The sequence below is a fragment of the Suncus etruscus genome, chromosome 3, assembly GCF_024139225.1.
Source record: "Suncus etruscus isolate mSunEtr1 chromosome 3, mSunEtr1.pri.cur, whole genome shotgun sequence".
Classification (NCBI taxonomy): Eukaryota; Metazoa; Chordata; class Mammalia; order Eulipotyphla; family Soricidae; genus Suncus; species Suncus etruscus.
This window is the reverse complement of record NC_064850.1, coordinates 44,272,565-44,291,350: the sequence shown is the minus strand read 5'-3', so window position 1 is coordinate 44,291,350 and position 18,786 is coordinate 44,272,565. Positions and strand designations below refer to the sequence as shown.

General features: G+C 51.0%; 1 protein-coding gene across 1 annotated transcript in view; it reads right to left on the bottom strand.

The window, feature by feature from the left end:
• Nucleotides 1-18,575, bottom strand: part of DYNC1H1 (dynein cytoplasmic 1 heavy chain 1) — a 77,661-nt gene extending 59,086 nt beyond the window's left edge. The window contains exons 1-2 of the mRNA XM_049769915.1: nucleotides 18,221-18,575; nucleotides 2,382-2,469 (exon numbers count right to left, since the gene is read on the bottom strand). Of these exons, the coding sequence (XP_049625872.1) occupies nucleotides 2,382-2,469; nucleotides 18,221-18,485 (353 nt within the window). The 5' untranslated portion in view covers nucleotides 18,486-18,575. The remainder of the gene's footprint in view (nucleotides 1-2,381; nucleotides 2,470-18,220) is intronic.
• Between the last annotated feature and the right edge of the window lie 211 nt (nucleotides 18,576-18,786).

Below are 18,786 nucleotides of genomic sequence, written 5' to 3'. Positions count from 1 at the left end.
CCCCACAGCATCGAGATGGAAAGGTGAATGCATGAAGCCCAATTGGAGAATTGCAGATCAGGGCCCAAGGTCTTGCTTGGGTCCAAAGCATGGAAAGACTCTCTAGGGGCCATGGAGAAGTGGGAGAGAGGAGGGAGAGGGAAGGAGGGAGGAAAAGAGAGAGAGAGAAAAAGAGAGAGAGAGGGGCCCGGAGAGATGGCACAGCGGTGTTTGCCTTGTAAACAGCCGATCCAGGACCAAAGGTGGTTGGTTCGAATCCCGGTGTCCCATATGATCCCCCGTGCCTGCCAGGAGCTATTTCTGAGCAGACAGCCAGAAGTAACCCCTGAGCAATGCCGGGTGTGGGCCCCCCCCCCAAAAAAAAAAAGAGAGAGAGAGAGAACAAGTAGAGACAGTGGAGAGAGACAGAGACAGAGAGAAGGTGCCTGGGAAGAGAATTGGGCAGGGGGAAACAACTGGTTATTGGTGGTGGAAAATATGCCCTGGTGAAAGTGTTGGACACTGTGACTGAAACTCAACCACAAATAACTTTGTCACTAGATCTTATAGGGATTCAATAAAAAAATGTATTAATCTGGGGCCGGAGAGATAGCATGGAGGTAAGGCGTTTGCCTTTCATGCAGAAGGTCATCGGTTTGAATCCCGGCATCCCATATGGTCCCCCATGCCTGCCAGGAGCAATTTCTGAGCATGGAGCCAGGAGTAACCCCTGAGCACTGCCGGGTGTGACTCAAAAACCACCCACCCACACACACACACACACACACACACACACACACACACACACACAAAGTATTAATTAAAAAAAAAAGAAAATACAGCTGGAGCATTGGCGCAGAGCAATAATGCATTAGCCTTGCCGGCGCTAGCCTAGCCTAGGAGAGACTGCGGTTTGACACCCAAACCCCCACCCGCTTCGTCCCATATGGTCCCCCAAGCCAGGAGCAATTTCTGAGCACATAGCCAGGAGTAACCTAAGCGTCACCGGGTGTGGCCTCCCCCCCCAAAAAAAGTTAAAAAAATAAAAGGGGGTGGGGATAAAAAAAAAAAAAGTAAGAAAAATAAGAAATGTCCTTCCTTAGAAACACTCCAAGTATTTGGAAGTAAAGGAAGAGATGTGATGGCCATAGTCAACTCTAAATGGTCTGAGGAACCAAAGGTAACAGAAACAGAGCAGATCCCAACTGTGACTCTTACATAAGCTTTGAAGTACTCAGAAGAGAAAGGGTTAAAGGGCCAATGAGGGAGGGGCCGGCACAAAGAACTGAGGGACACAGTGGGCCCAGGATGGCGAGATTCCAGCCAAGGCACCACGGAACCCCCATGAACACAGAGCTGGAAGTAGCCCCCAAGTTCGACCACCAGGTGGAGCCCTACAAGAGCACAAAATAACAATTCTGATGAGAATCAATGAAAACACTGTATTTAAGGGTGTGGGTGTCGGCTGGGTAGACAGTAGACACAGCCTCCCAGCAGCTAAAACTCAAGTCACATAACTAACTAGAAACGGTGATCTGAGGCCCAAAATGAAGTTCAGAAACCTGCATGCAGACACCCCAGCTCAAGCTCTAGTCCATATACGGTCCCTGAGGTAAGCACTGAAAACATCCAGTCATCACACCCACAGACACAACCAGCTGTTTTATTTTTCGGGATTTATCCCCTCACCACCACCATTTTGGGATTCTACCCAGCACTGCTTAAAGTTTACTCCTGGTGGTGCCAAGATCTGATTACAGAGTTAACCATATGCGCAGCAAGACTGTTGCCCACTGTGCTTTCTCTCTGATCCTGGGACTCATGTTTCAAGAAAAGGAAAAAGAGGAAAAAAAACCTGGGTTGGAGATATAGTACAGTGCTTATCAGCTATAGAACACAAGGTATGTTAAGTTTCACTCAAATGGATCTAACAATATGACACTTAAAATAAAAATATTTTGGGGGACCCGGAGAGATAGCACAACGGCGTTTGCCTTGCAAGCAGCTGATCCAGAACCAAAGGTAGTTGGTTCGAATCCCGGTGTCCCATATGGTCCCCCGTGCCTGCCAGGAGCTATTTCTGAGCAGACAGCCAGGAGTAACCCCTGAGCAATGCCGGGTGTGGCCCAAAAACCAAAAAAAAAAAAAAAAAAATTGGGGGGGAGATTAAAGTGATAGCATAGTGGTAGGGTGTTCGCCTTGCACGTGGTTGACCCGGGACAGAGCTAGGTTCAATACTCAGCATTCCTTATGGTTCCCCAAGCCTGCAAGGAGCGATTTCTGAGCAAAGAGCCAGGAGTAACCCCTGAGTGGCCCAAAATCTACCCCCAAAAAAAAAGAAAAAAAAAAGAAAGACAGGTATCGGTAAGTTATCTGGGTTCCGGTCCCTTCACCCTGCTTACCTATTGGACTTGATTCCATAGTGGATGTCGATGTTGATGTTGTAAGAGATGAACTCTTTCTCTTCCTCGCCTTCATCGCCAACATCCTCTGCAAATTATAACAGACATTCCATTAAGTCAAGTCAAGGATCCAGTTTTTTGGAGGACAATGACCCCCTCCCACCAATGGGCTGGCATCCATGAACATTTCCCCACTCTCGGGGCCTGGTTTTCCCACATCCACTTGGAGACTGGAGCGCCTTTTCCAGATCACAGCCAGTCTCACTGCTGGGTGGGGTCTGGGGAAGGCACATCAGGGCCAACATGAGGCCGAGCAAGTGGCTGCCCACGAAGCCAGGACCAAAGGACCTGTGTGAGTGGAACAGACTAGGGCCCCAGGCCTCACCCCAGGTTTGTCCCAATTCCAGGCACAGGGGTCTCGGTTCATCCCCTGCCCACCTGTATTTCCCTGCCAGATGTCTGCTTTGTTTGCCTCACAGGGAACTTGATAATGCTCGCAGCAACTCAAGTGAGGCTGGCACAAATACTAGTGCTCTCAAGGACAGAGTGGAAGTGAAGTGATTTGCCCTGAGTTAGGCAGGACAGGATCCACATGGGGACTTGGGATATTCCAGGCTGATTACCAACCCATGGACTGAGCCTCCCCATCAAGGCTCCAGGAATTGGCCCCATGAGGAAAAGAGCAACTTCCTGATGGTGCTAAGAAAACAGAACAGTCAGAGCAAAAGAAAAGGGGTCCAGATCTCATACCACAGACAAATGGCCAGGCAAAAAGCACTAGAGGCCAGAAATAGTACAGCTGATATGGCAGGTCCACGCCCCCCATTAGATTACACCTTATCTTACCCAAAACAAAGATCATCCCTGGTTCCTTTGTATCTGTTCATAACTTGGTTTTACCCCAAAACAGAGATTGTCTTATAAGTAAACCTGGTGGGACAAGCTCAGGATAGCCTGAGCTATCTGTCCTTATCCCCCACCTGGTGTGGTATCTGTACTTAATAAAAATGATAGTTCTGGCAGGCAGTTTGCTCTCCATACAAGGTAGAAAAAAAACTGCCAGACTACATGTGTTTCACCGTCATCCTGGTTTGGATTATTTCATGCATGACCCTGCTTCAGACTCTTTCAACCTATGCTGGAAACACAGAACTAGAAATATGGCACGTGGGTGATTTTACACTCCGTCACCCCAGATGGTTCCCCAAGCCCACCAGGAGTGATCCCTAGTACAGAGTGATGAGTAACTCCAAGAAACATCAGGTCTGTCTCTGGAAAAACAAAACAAAACAGAACAAAACAAAAATACAAGGTTAAAATCCTTCATATACATTCAGAATATCACTGGCAGGGGCCAGAGCAATAGCACAGTGGGATAGGGCATCCGCCTTGTAAGCAGCCAACCTGGGTCGATCCCCAGCATACTCTATGATCCCAAGCCTGCCAGAGTGATTCCTGTAACAGACCCAGAAGTAACCCTTGAGTGCCATTGGATGTGACCCCAAAACAAAACAAATAAAAACGAACATCACAGGCAGAACTTGCCAACATCTGGACCTCAGAGGAGTCTTCAGAGGCCAGAGCTACAGTACAGCCTTAGAAGGCTTGCCTTGCACACACTGATCTAGGTTGGAGACCTGGCATCCCACAGGGTCCCAAGCACCAGCAGGAGCAATCCCCAAGCACCACTGGGTTTGTCACTTGTCTACAAAAAAGGACACATTAATTAAGCGATGAGAAGATGTTCCCACTCCAGCAAATACAATCAATGTACTCAAGACTGGAGGGCAGATGTGCTTGTCTGTCCATCCAACCCTATCCAGCCTTATCTAGCCTCACCGTGGGATGCTTCCTGGCAGCAGTTGAACTTACATCCTGGAAGTGCAGGGTTCCTGCTGGGGGCAACTCCTGAGCACAGAGCCTGAGCAGTATCAATCCCCAAACTTACAAGTGAAAATGTGTGCTGCACCCAGGGATACTTAGGGCTTACTCCTGGCTCTACATCCTCGGTGCTCTTGGTGGTGCTCAGGGGACCATATGAGATGCCAGGATTTGAACCTGGGTCAGCTGCAAGTAAAGCAAATGCTTCGTTCCAGTCCATAAAAGTAAAGTTTTAGAACATGATGTGGTGGTAGAGCATTTGCCTTGCATGCAGAATGGTGGTTCGAATCCCGGCATCCCATATGGTTCCCTGAGCCTGCCAGAAGTGATTTCTGAGCGTAGAGCCAAGAGTAACCCCCTGGGTGCTGCCCGGTGTGACCCAACCCCCCCCCCCAAAAAAAGAAGTAGGGTTAGAAGTAGAGTGTTTGCCTTGCACGTGGCCAACCCAAACGGACCTGGGTTCAATCCCCAGCATCCAATATGGCCTCCGAGCCTGCAAGGAGTGATTTCTGAGAGGACAACCAAGAGTAACCTGAGTGCCCTCAGGTGTGGCACCTAAACCAATAAATAAATAAATAAATAAATAAATAAATAAATAAATAAAGACTTGAAACACCTAGTGTTTCTGGGAGGGATGGGGTAAAAAGGAAACTTCTTTCACTAGTGCAAATGTGGTCTGGATCAGCCTCTATGGAGAACAGTACCAAGATTTTTCAAGACAGTAAGAATAGGGGCTGGAGCAATAGCACAGAGGATAAGAAGCTGGCCTTGCAGGCAGTCAACCTGAGTTCGATCCCCAGCTTCTCCTATGTCTTCTGAGCACTGACAGGAGTGATTCCTGGATACAGAGCCAAGAATGACCCAAAAGCAAAAAAAAAAAAAGTAAGAATAGTTGCCATATAATCCTGTGATACTCACTTATTAGCTTCGACCCCCAAAACGGTAATTCCTTACATTATTATATGCACACCTATACTTATTCACCGCCAACACTCAATACAATGGCCAGGATGTAGAAAAACAATGACAACAAAAGGATAAATAAAGAAATGTCAGTCTATGTATACAAGGAAATACTCTGCAGCTGTTAAGAGGAAATACTGGGGCCAGAGAGATAGTACAGGAATTTAAGAGCTCGCTTTGCACATGGCTGAGACTGGTTCCTTGAGCACAAAGCTTGGAGCAGTCCTGAGCAATGCCAGGTGTGGCCTCAACCCCCCTTTCTCAGCTCAAAGGCAGGCAGGAAGGAGGCATCTGTCATTACAAATAAACCCTCAGTTTGGTTCATGCTCTGAGTCCAGATCTGAAGAGGGAAGCCTCCTCCTCCCAGGGGACCTGGGGGCCAGGCCCAGACAGCCACACGAAAAAGCAACAGCCTTACAAGGTTTCTGTAGTTTCATCAACAGAGGAGATTAACAAACATGAGCAGAACTGAAAATGAGACTCAACACTGCAGATGTCTAAGAAAGGGAAATACCCCAGTGAGACTCAGTGCTAATTCGTTGGGTGTCTAACTGCTCGTATACAGATCCATAGGGACAGCTCTGCTCAGCTTGACTGCTCCTTCAAGTAATGCAGGGGCAGCAAAAACCATAGGCTGAGCTAAGTCATCCATCTAGTTGGTCTCCACCCTGGGTTCTGATTCCCAGGACATAAAAAGGACAGCAGAGGAGGTCAGAGAAAAGGGGTCCTGTAGGCACTAAACACCACAGAAGCTTGGTGCAAAGGTCTGAATAAAGGTATTTGCTTTATTAGTTTCATTCATGTCTTTGGTTTGGGGGCCATACCTAGTATGGATGGAACTCGGGTCAGCCGAATGCAAGGAAAGCACCTTCCTCTCAGAACTAAGGCTCCAGCTCCTCACTGCCAGGAAGGATCCCAGAGCACAGCTGGGCGTGGCCCCAAGACAGAAAAAAAAAAAAACTGACAACACACACAAATTTCGGAAATTGAATTTCTGAAATAGTGAAAGACAGTCAAGCCACTTCCCTGGGCAGTGCCACTGTTTTGTCTGTGACACACAGCACAGATGGGGATGGGCCCAGGACACACTTTCTCTCAGGTGCTGCTGTAAAACCATTAAGTCCTGAAAGGCAACCTCCAACCAAAGAAACGAAAAGGAAAGTGATCTCAACTGTTTCCTCTCCCCAAGCAACTCCAAGGGAAACACGATGGCCAGGCGGGAAGGACCAAGGCAGGGCCGAGCAGTGTTCCCAGTGTGAGTCACCAACGCTGCCTGCCATGCAGCGGCTGCCCTGGCACACCCAGGAACAAGCCTCGCAGGCACCAGAGGCTCAAAGGTAGAACCTACTAGACCCAAGACTGAGTCCCTCCAGGACAGAGCCCCGTGGAGGACACCACGAACCAGACACACAAAATTCTGGGGCCTGGAGCAGTATTAATGCAGGGAGGCCCTTGCCCAGCACACAGCTGACCCAGGTTCAATCCTCAGCATCCTATAATGTCCTCTGAGCACCATCAGGAGTGATTCCTGAGCCCATAGTGATAGCACAGCGGTAGGGTGCTTGCCTTACACATGTCAAACCCCTGGTTTGATCCCAGCATTGCATATGGTCCCCCGAGTTTCCCAGGAGCAAATTTCTGAGTGCAGAGCCAGGAGAAATCTCTGAGCACCGCCGGGTGAGACCCCCCACCCCCCCCGCCAAAAAAACCAAAGGAGTAATTCCTGAGAGCAGAGCCAGACGAAACCCCATGAGCATTGCTGTGTGTGATCCCAAAACCAAAATCCAAAACTGGAGCCAGAGATATAGCATGGAGGGAAGGCGTTTGCCTTTCATGCAGAAGGTCAGTGGTTCGAATCCCGGTGTCCCATATGGTCCCCTGAGCCTGCCAGGAGCAATTTCTGAGCGTAGAGCCAGGAGTAACCCCTGAGCACTGCCGGGTGTGTGTGACCCGAAAACCAAAACCAAAACCAAAAAAAAAACAAAAAACAAAAGCATGAAACTAAAGTCATAGATGGGTTAAGCACTGCCCCCCATGCTATCAGCCCTAGTTTGATTTCTGGCATCATATGGTGCCCTAGTGCCATCAAACATAACCCCAGAGCACTGAGTTGAGGAATAGCTCCTGAACACCACTGGATGTGGCCTCAACAGCCCACCAAAAGATCAAGTGAAAAATGAGTTGAGGGAGCTTAGGGAGCTTGAGTGATAGCACAGCAGGTGGGGCGGTTGCCTGGCACATGGTTAGATACCGACATCCAACCTAGTCCCCTAATCTACAGCAGAAAGGATCCCTCAGAAGAGAGCCAGGAGTAAGCTCTGAGCAATGCTAGTTGCAACCTAAAATAAAACAAAAGGAAGAAAAGAGGGCCAGAGCGATAAAACAGTGGTTTGGAGGCCACACCTGGTGTTTGCCAGAGGGCATTTGGGTTGCATACAGCTGACCTAGGTTCGATCCCCAGCATCCCATATGGGTCCCCTGAGCCTGCCAGGAGTGATTTTTGGTATGGTCTTTGTTGTTGTTGTTGTTGTTGTTGTTTTTTATTTTTGGGCCACACCCGGCGGTGCTCAGGGGCTACTCCTGGCAGGCATGGGGAACCATATGGGACACCGGGATTCGAACCAACCACCTTTGGTCCTGGATCGGCTGCTTGCAAGGCAAACACCGCTGTGCTATCTCTCCGGGCCCTGTTGTTGTTGTTTTTTGTTTTGTTTTGTTTTGGGTCACACCTTTTGGTGATCAGGGGTTACTCCTGGCTATGCGCTCAGAAATCACTACTGGCTTGGGGGGGGCCATATGGGATGCCGGTGGATCGAACCGAGGTCTGTCCTATGTCAACTGCATGCAGGGCAAATGCCCCACTGCTGCGCCACCACTCTGGCCTTTTTTTTTTTTTTTTTTTTTTTGGCCAGGAGTGATTTTTGAGTGCAGAGCCAGGAATAATCCCTGAACACTGGCCAGTATAGCCCCAAAACAAAGAACAAAAAAAAGGGGGGGGGCGTGGGGGAAGGAGTTGGAAGCCAGAGAGATGGTCCAGAAGTTAAGGTGAAGCACAAGCCCTGTACACAGCTGACCCTGGTTTGATCCCCCAACACCAAACAGGTGAGTCCCCTAAACTACGCTGGAGCACAGACCCTGAACACTACTGGGTCAGGTTCCAAAATGAAACAAAACATGAAGAAGGAGGCAACAGTGAAGCATCACTCAAAACGGCAGACCCGCCACACAACTTGGCCTGTTTCAGCAGTAGACACCTGGGAGACACTGGGGGGTCTCTTCCAGCCATTCCAACCGTTCAAAGTTCAGCATTGCACTGCAAGGCAGAGCAAGAATATGCGGGCTGGGCCCAGCAGGCCAGGGATGGGGACGAGGCTGCTGGGCTCTGGCTGACTTCCGCAGCCTATCTTTTTTTTTTTTTTTTTGGGGGGGCCACACCCGTTTGATGCTCAGGGGCTACTCCTGGCTATGCGCTCAGAAGTCGCTCCTGGCTTGGGGGGACCATATGGGACGCCGGGGGATCGAACCGCGGTCCGTCCTACGCTAGCTCTTGCAAGGCAGACACCTTACCTCTAGCGCCACCTTCCTGGCCCCAGCAGCCAATTTTTTAAAAGCAGCTCCAGAGGCCCAGGAAGCATCTCCAATCTGAGCAGACTTCCTGTCCTGGGGGGTGGGGAGTCCTCCAGTAGGCCAAAGCCTGCTCTCCCAGCATCTGCCTGTCTGCCTGCCTATCAAGGAAGCCAGTCATTTTCTCTGGCCCACACACTCTTCCAAATTATGAGGTTTCCCTTCCTGGACGCATTTCCCTGCCTTCCCTTTAAGAGAGGCCCAAGTACACCAGGCTCACTCTCTCATCTGTCTCCCTCATCTCCCTCATCTTCTCTCCTCTGTTCTCCCCTCCGTCACCTTCTAATCTTGCATCTCTGGCTTCCCCTGCCACCTATGGCAAGAGACACTACACAGATTCCCTGGCCCCAGCGCAGAAGGGCTGAACTGAATTGAGAAGAGGAGCTGGGAGATGAAAGAACCAAAGACTCAGTGCTGGGGACTGTGTTGGCCAGGGCAGAACCCAGGTCTCTGGCATCACAGGGCAGTGCCTGTGCCCAGCACTCTCTCTCGGGCAAGCCTGGACACTCAGAAAGGCTAATTCTAATTCAGAAGAAACCACTGACATCAAGTGTCACAACACTCCTGGGTTATTGGGTAACAAACTGAGCAGAGAATCCGATGTTTGCTTGGGCTTCAAACTCTCCCAAAAATACTCTGGGCCTGGCTCCTCCGGCCTGGGCTCTCCAGCGAACTTGTACCCTACTCTGCTGCCTCTCTTCTGAACACAAATTTCCTCTCTTCAGGGGCTGGAGAAATAGTGCAGCAAGTTTAAAGCGCTTGTCTTGCATGTAGCTGACCCAGGTCCAATCCCTGGCACCCCATCTAACTCCTAAGCACAGAGCCAGGAGTGATTGCTGAGCAGAGCATGGTATGACCCAAAAAAAAACAAACAAACAAAAAAAAAAAACAAAAAAAAACACCCCAATATTTTCTTTCGCTCCCCGCAAATTGTTCTAAGTTTTGCTCTGTTTGGTGCCAGAACAATAGAATATTGGGGAGGGCACTTGCCCTCCAACTGGCTGACCCCAGTCAGATCCCCAGCGTCTCATATGGCACCCTGAACACTGCCAGGAGTGACTCCTGAGTGCAGAGCCAGGAATAAACTCTGATCACCACTTGGGCTTCCTCCCACCCACCCCCCCAAAAAAAATCAAACTATCTTCCTTCAATTTAAAAAAGAAAAAGAAAATATCTTAAAAGTCCTGGACCAGAGATGGTACAAGGATCCGAGCACAGCCAACTTGTGTTCTATCCCTGATACTGCATATGGTGCCCCAAACACCACCAGGAGTGTTCCCTGAGTATAGAGGCAGAAATGAAGCCCTGCGTACTGTGGCATATGGCCCTAAACCCCAAAATAATTTTTTTAAACCTCATTTCACTATTTTCACCAATAATTAGACGATGTAGCATTTTATAAATCTCTCAGGCGCTAGGATATACCACAGTGGTAGGGCATTTACCTTGCATGCACCCAATCTGAGACCTACCCAGGTTTAATCCCTGGCATCCCCTATGGTTCATGGAAGCTACCAGGAGTAAACCGAGGGCTACCAGGTATGACCCAAAAGCAAAAACAAAAAAATGATAAATCTCTCAGTGTTTCAGACCTGATATTCCACCATGCCAACAAACCCACCCGATCTAACTTTCCAAGAAGTGCTGGGCCAGCAAAAACGTGCAAGAGCTCAGGTGCCTGCCTTGCCTGCACCAACTCTGGGTTCAATCCCTGGCACCCAGTGGTCCCCATGCACTGCCAAGAACAACCCCTAGGCAGCTGCTGCCCCCTTAGCCTTGCCAATATATAAGGAATAAAAGGCCTTGCCTTCCCTCTGCTGGAGGCTGCACTCACGACAGACCCATTCCCTGTCCAGGACACTGCCAGTTGTTGCCTTCCAGAGGATTTAAGGACTGGGCAATGTGGGAGGGAGGCTCCCAGCCATCACCATGAATCCTGGCAAGCTAAGCAGGATCAGGCCATGAGTACAGCTCTACTTCCATTTGGTAGGAATCAGAGCTGAGTTCGGGTCATGCCTGGGGACATGGGGTACTGGGGACCATGTAGTACTAGCTCAGGATCAAACCCAGGACTCCTGTTTATAGGGTGCATGCTCTGGCCCAAATCACTTCCCTGCACTCATTAACAATTTTCAGTCAGCAATCTATGACGTTTCTACATCCAACAGAAAAGATCCAGACTCTCCAAAAGTAATTTTTGTTTTGGGTGGGGGATTGGTTTTTGGGTCACACCTGGCCACGCTCAGGGGTTACTCCTGGCTCTCTGCTCAGAAATTGCTCCTGGCATGCATGGGGGACCATAAAGGATTCCGGGATTCAAACCACCATTGGTCCTGGGTCGGTTGCTTGCAAGGCTAACGCCCTACGGCTGCGCTATCTCTCTGGCCCCAATTTTTGTTGTGTTGTTGTTGTTGTTTGTTTCGGCTCGGTGCTTACTGCTGGCTCTGCTCAGAGATCAGTGCTCAGAGAACCATATGGGATGTTGAGACTGAACCCGTCAGGCACGTGGAAGGCAAACATCTCCCAGCCTGCTGTCCTATCGATCCAGACCCCCAGAATAATTTTTTTTTGTTTTTGGGCCACACCTACTGAGTGACATTCAGGGGTTACTACTGGCTCTACGCTCAAGAATCATGCCTGACAGGTTCATGGAATCCCATGGGATGCCAGAGACTGAACCCAGATCATCCATGTGCAAGGCAAATACCCTAGCCACATGCTGTCCTATCACTCCAGCCTCCCAAGGTAAATGATTTTTTTTTGTTTTTTTTTGTTTGTTTGTTTGTTTTGTTTTTGGGCCACACCCGGCGGTGCTCAGAGTTCACTCCTGGCTGCTCAGAAATAGCTCCTGGCAGGCACGGGGGGACCCTATGGGACACCAGGATTCGAACCAACCACCTTTGGTCCTGGATCGGCTGCTTGCAAGGCAAACACCGCTGTGCTATCACTCCGGGCCCGGGTAAATGTTTTTGACTCCACAACAACATTGCCTAAGAAATCTGGCATGTGACTGGCTCTCGCTCAGCAAGCACTTTACTTTCTGTTGTAGTCCTGGAAGCTAAAGTGAACCTCCAAACCACGAGGCTTAGAGGCACTAGCAAGGCAAGTCAGACTCTGTCACTGACCAAGGCGGCCACTCTTCCTTGTGGAACACAACCCGCCTTCACCCCAGTCAGTTCCAATGCCACAAGCAGGGTGCACAGACAAGCCTTAGAACTGGAAGTTGTCAGGTAAAGAGTTCTCCAGGGCCACACTTACCTGTAAGGTGCCTAGAACAACCTGGAGGCTTCCAGCCCTGTCAAAGTGGAGTTTTCTACTGGCCACAAATAAAGAACTCTTAGGTTTTGGGGTTTTTTTTGGCAGGGGAGGGGAGCCACTCCCGATGGTACTAGGGATCATGCCTGGCAGTGCTTAAGGGACCATATGGACTGCCAGATATTCAATTCAGGTCAGCTATGTACAAGGCAAGTGCCCTCCCCACAATGCTATGGCTCTGCCCCAGAACTCTTTATATACATTAATAGTCACAATGCTCTCAGCCCTGGCCCCAGCTTTGACCCAACTGACACCCCATTTCTCCAACTCCTGAGTCCCTCAATGTGACTTCCAGCCTTTCCCTATATTCAAACAATGCTGTGCTTCAACAACAGCCACAAATGTTCAAGGCATGCCAGGGTAGTTAAAATAGGGTGAAATGAGGGGCTGGAGTGGTAGCACAGTGGGAGGGAATTTGCCTTGCATGCGGCTGACCTAAGACACAGGTTTGATCCCCGGCATCTTATATGGTTCCCCAAGACAGGAGCAATTACTGGGCGCAGAGCTGGGAGCAAGTCCTGAGCGCTGCTAGGTGTGGTCCAAAAACAAAATAATAGGGTGAAATGGGGCTGGATTGATAGCACAGCATGGAGAATGTTTGCCTTGCATATGGCCAAACCAGGTTTGATTCCCAGTTTCCCCAGTGGTCTCCCCCAAGCAATGCCAGGAGCAATTCCTGAACATAGAGCCAGGAGGAAACCTGAGCATTTTCTGATGTGGCCCCCAAACAAAGACAAACAAAAAAAAAGACCAAAATAAGACCAAGGCGATTAATTTGGACCCAAGCACTGCCAGATGTGCCCAAGAAAAATACTTTAAAAAACCAAAACATCGGCCGGAGAGTTGGTACAAGCGGTAAGGTGTCTGTCTGCCTGTCCTTGCCCACGTTAAGCCTCGGACAGACTGCGATTCGATCCTCTGGTGTCCCATATGGTCCCCCAAGCCAGGAGCGATTTCTGAGCACATAGCCAGGAGTAACCCCTGAGTGTCACCAGGTGTGGCCCAAATACCAAAAAAAAAAAAAAAAAAAAGCCAAAACATAGGGCTGGAGAACTAGCACAGAGGCAGGGCATTTGCCTTGTGCATAGTCAACCCAGGATGAAATGGTGTTTCGAATCTCAGCATCCCATATGGTCCCCCAAGCCTGCCAGGAGCGATTTCTGAGCATAGAGCCAGGAGTGACCCCTGAGCACTGCCAGGTGTGACCCCCCCCAAAAAAAAAGAAATTGGGGGCAAGGGAGTTCAAGTGTCAGGAGCACCTGATTTATATGTGGGAGCTCTGGGTTTGATACCCAGCACTGCATGGTCCTAGGAATGACCCCTGAGCACTGCCTGGTTTGACTGCCTTAAAAATAAAAAGAATTGGGGGCCGGGCGGTGGCGCTGGAGGTAAGGTGCCTGCCTTTCCTGCGCTAGCCTAGGACGGACTGCGGTTCGATCCCCCGGCGTCCCATATGGTCCCCCAAGAAGCCAGGAGCAACTTCTGAGCGCATAGCCAGGAGTAACCCCTGAGCGTCACAGGGTGTGGCCCAAAAACCAAAAAAAAATAAAAAATAAAAATAAAAAAATAAAAAGAATTGGGGCCAGAGATTAATGCAAGTGGTAAGATGTCTGCCTTGCCCGAGCTAGCCTAGGACAGACTGCAGTTTGATCCCCCCTGTCCCATATGGTCCTCCAAGCCAGGAGCAATTTCTGAGTGCATAGCCAGGAGTAACCCCTGAGCGTCACCGAATGTGGCCCAAACCCCCCGCAAAATTTTTAGAGAGATAGCATAGCGGTAGGGCATTTGCCTTGCACGCAACTGATTCAGGACTGACGGTGGTTCGAATTCCGGCATTCCATACAGTCCACGTGCCTGCCAAGAGTGGTTCTTTGTGCAGAGCCAGGAGTAACCCCATGCACCGCCAGGAGTGACTCAAAACCAAAACCAAAACAAACCAAAAAAAAAAAAAAAAAAAAAAAAAAAACAACCAAAATCAGTCCTGTAACATCATTTGTGATTTTTATCAGGCCTGACCAACTTGTATCCATATTCTAATCTATTTCTCTTTCCCTGTCCTAAACCTGGCACACCCAAATTAGGTCTGTTCCGACCTAATGCTAGCATGGTGGGGTGTCTGAGATAGACAGAGCCCCAGGAGCCCAGATCCCTCAGACCGCTGTAAGGGACTATCAGTTACTCAAAACAAACAAACAAACAAAACCCACACATACTTCAGGGCCTCATATGGTGCCAAGGTAGCGCAGGCTGTGTCCCCCCAAACCAAAAATATCTCAGGGGCTGGGGTGATAGCACAGCGGGGATGGCATTTGCCTTGCACAAAGTAGACTGGGATTCAATCCATGGCGTTCCATATGGTCCCCAAACCTGCCAGGACTAATTTCTGAGAGCTGCTGGGTGTGGCCTCAAAAGAGAAAACACACACACAAACACACAACACAAAATAAAACAAAATTTCAAAATGTGAGAGGGGCCGGAGCAGTGGAGGAAGCTTTTGCCTTGCCCACACTAGCCTAGGACGGACCTCAATTCGATCCCCTGGTGTCCCATATGGTCCCCCAATCCTGCCAAGAGCAATTTCTGAGCGCATAGCCAGGACCAAAAAAGAAAAGAGAGAGAGAGAGAGAGAGAGAGAGAGAGAGAGAGAGAGAGAGAGAGAGAGGAAGAGAGAGAGAGACCAAAAAGAAAAGAGACCAAAAAGAAAAAGAGAGAGACGGAGGTGGCGCTAGAGGTAAGGTGTCTGCCTTGCAAGCACTAGCCAAGGATCAGGACCGCGGTTCGATCCCCCGGCGTCCCATATGGTCCCCCCAAGCCAGGGGCAATTTCTGAACGCTTAGCCAGGAGTAACCCCTGAGCATCAAACGGGTGTGGCCCGAAAAACCAAAAAAAAAAAGAAAAAGAGAGAGAACAGGGTAAGGCACCTCTCATTTGATTTCTGTATCATAAGATTTCCCTGGGGCTGGAGGGATAGCACAGCAGTAGGGTATTTGCCTTGTAGGTGGCTAACCTGGAATGGACCCGGGTTTGATTCAGGAGTGATTTCTGAGCAGAGCCAGGACTAACCCCTGAGCACCACTGGGTATGGCCCCAAACCCCCCCCAAAAAAGTTCCCCCACCCCACCAGTGGGCAACATAGCCAGTTAGCAGTGGTCAGGGCTTGTTGCAGGAGTCCCCAGCTTCAAGTTCCCTGATACTTCAAGGGTTCCTTTAAACATAGGAATGAGGCAGGATTTCAATTTTAAGTCTTCGCATCTGCAGCCAACTTTTAAAAGTGCAAGTCACTGTGGACAAGACATGGGTGCTGGGACAGTGACTCTGCAAGAAGAAGTAAATGGGGTCTGGATCCCATCTGAAGGCAAAGTATGATGTGATTTCAGCCAGGGTAAAATGGAAGGTGGACAGCGGACTACCGATGAACTCTCCAGAAACAGGCAACATAATCTTAAACTATTTTTCCTTAAAACAAAACTAAGACAGTAAAGTGGGTAGGGCGCTGCCTTACATGTGGCTGATCCTGGATCAATCCCTGGCACCCAACATGGCCTCCAAGGACCCCCGCCCCCCAATTGTGATTCCTGAGCACATAGCCAAGGGTAAGCCCTGAGCAGTGTCTGGTGAGGCCCAAACCTTCGCCATGAGACCCCAGGTGAAAATAGGTTTTTGTTTTATTTTTTGGTTTTTGGACCACACCCAATGACACTCAGGGGTTTATCCTGGCTATGTACTCAGAAATCGCTCCTGACTTGGGGTACCATATAGGACGCCGGGAGATCGAACTCGGTCCGTACATGGTCAGAAGCGTGCAAGGCAAACGACCTACTGCTGCGCCACTGCTCCAGCCCCTGGAACTGGAAACAATTTCTTCCTACACATAAACTGCCTGGTTCAAATGGAACAAATCCAAACACTCGTGAGCACTGATGCTTATGCTCCAAAGACTGAGAAAGAACCAGGTAGATCCCATGCTGCTGAGAGGGGAACATCCAGACATAGAGATGCAAGGAGACCCTTATCTGCTCCACCCACAACATCCAGAGATGCTCTGGGAAAAGTGGTTAGAAATTCAATTAAAAATATGGGGCCTGAGGCGGAGAGATAGCACAGCAGTAGGGCATTTGCCTTGCCAGGGATTGAACCGACCCAGGACCAACGGTGGTTGAACCCTAGCGTCCCATATGGTCCCCCAGCCTGCCAGAAGCGATTTCTGAGCACAGAGCCAGGAGTAACCATAGCGCCGCCGGGCGTGGCCCCAAAACAAAACTAAACAATGGGGCCTAGGTGCCAGAGCGGTGGTGCAGCGGTAGGGCGTTTGCCTTACATGTGGTTGACCTAGGACAGACCATGGTTTGATCCCTTGGCGTCCCATATGGTCCAAGCCAGGAACAAGATTTGTGAGTGCACAGCCAGGAATAACCCCCTGAGCATCACTGGGTGTGGCCCAAAAACCAAAAATAAATAAAAAAAAATAAAAATAAAATAAAAAAATATGAGAATTGGGCCCGGAGAGATAGCACAGCGGCATTTGCCTTGCAAGCAGCCGATCCAGGAACAAAGGTGGTTGGTTCGAATCCCGGTGTCCCATATGGTCCCCGTGCCTGCCAGGAGCTATTTCTGAGCAGACAGCCAGGAGTAACCCCTGAGCACTGCCGGGTGTGGCCAAAAATCAAAAAAAAAAAAAAAAAAAAAAGGGGGCCCGGCGTTTGCCTTGCAAGCAGCCGATCCAGGACCAAAGGTGGTTGGTTCGAATCCCAGTGTCCCATATGGTCCCCCGTGCCTGCCAGGAGTTATTTCTGAGCAGACAGCCAGGAGTAACCCCTGAGCACTGCCGGGTGTGGCCCAAAAACAAAAAAAGAAAAAAGAAAAGAGAATTAGCACAGTGGGGAAGGCATTTGCCTCGCATGCGGCTTACCCCAGGACTGACCCGGGTTCATCCCATATGGTCCCAAGCCTGCCAGGAACAATTTCTGAGCGCAGAGCCAGGAATAATCCCTGAGTGCTACTGGATGTGGCCCAAAAACAGAAAAGGAGAAACAAAAAGAAATAAATTCAATTACAAAAAGTTTCCATCTTAGCGAAATAATATCACTCAACATAACAAAGCCCCATACTTGCTTCATCACCTCGTTCCCTGTGGATGGAAGAGGAAAGAAAAGGATTGAGCCCGCAGCGGCGTAGCCTTGCCACCCCCGTAGCCTTGCTAGTCCGGTAGCCTTGCCAGGCCGGTCAGTGGCTACAAAGGAGCATCTTGGGCAAAGGGAAAAATCATTGAAAAGAAACAAACTAACAATAGAAAGGAAAAATAAGTGGGTGGCGTTACTTCAGCCGGGCAGAGCTCTGAAAGTGACAGATGCAAGGCTAGTAGTAGGCAGGCAGGGCACCGCCCCGCATCCCCGCTGGACCACCGGGTAGCATCCCTGCATCCTCACATCCTTGCATCCCCCTCCTCCCACCGCTGGACCACGCCACACCCAGGGGCCGCCGTCAGCCAGCGCCCAGCAAGCAGGCGGGGATGGACTCCCAGCGCACACTCGCCTCCGGGGGAGAGGTCCCCCCACAGCCAACCACCGGCACCGGCCCCTAACCCGAGTGTCCCCCAGAACCACGCGGGAAGCGGCCTGGGCTCTCAAACCCCCTTACACCACCAATCGGGGTGGGGGGCTCCCCCTCCCGCAGTATCTGCGGATGACCTTGGGGGAGAGCTCCGCAGGGAAGCTCGATTTCCTCGCGGGGTTCAGAAGGAAGAGAGCCCCGCCCGGGTGAAGTGGGTGGAGTGGGGTGGGGTGGGGTGGGCCCGGCCCCCCCAATCCCAATCCCAACCCCGAAGGCCAAGATCAGGTCCCACCCCGGGGCCCGGAAGGGCCGCGAAGTGGAAAGGGCGGCGCCCCCGTGACCCCTGCGGCGGAGGGCTGCGAGCTGCGGCCTCCGCCCCGACCCGATCCGATCCAGCCCGGGAAGCGCCGCCACCGTCTCCGCCCCGCTCGCCATCTTGGCCGGGCCTGACGTTTGGACAAAGCGCAGCGGCCCCACCCCGCGCGGACCGGCCCGGCCGGGCGCACCTTTGAGCGTGGAGCGCTCCACCAGCACCGTGTGCACCTGCGGGTCGGCCAGGAACTTGCGCATCTGCTCCAGCGCGCTCTTCTCCTCCAGCGCCGCCTCCAGCGCGGCCGGCGCGTCGCCGCCGTCCTCCAGCAGCAGCGGCACCAGCTTGCGCAGGTGCTTCTGCAGCACCGCCACGTCCGCCACGTTCTGCACCGCCGACACCTCCAGGCCGCCGGGGCCGTCGTCGCCGCCGCCTCCGCCGCCGCCGCCGGGCTCCGACATGGCGAGCGAGCGAGAGAGAAGAAGCGAGAGGGAGAGTGGAGAGAACCGGGAGGGAGCTCGAGACACCGCGCCCGCTACGAGTCCGCGGCCGACTGAGGCTGCAGCAGCGTCTACTCCGCCCTCTACAGGCAGTGCCGGCTTCTTACGCGCGACGTCGCGCGTGCGCGAACCCCCGCCGCGTGGCCTTTTGGGAGTTGTAGTCCAGGCAGCCCCCTCCTGTACTCTATGTCTGTCACCAGCACTACCATAACTTCAACGCGCTGTGCAAACCGACAGCCTTCCAAAGCGCTTCAACTGCGCG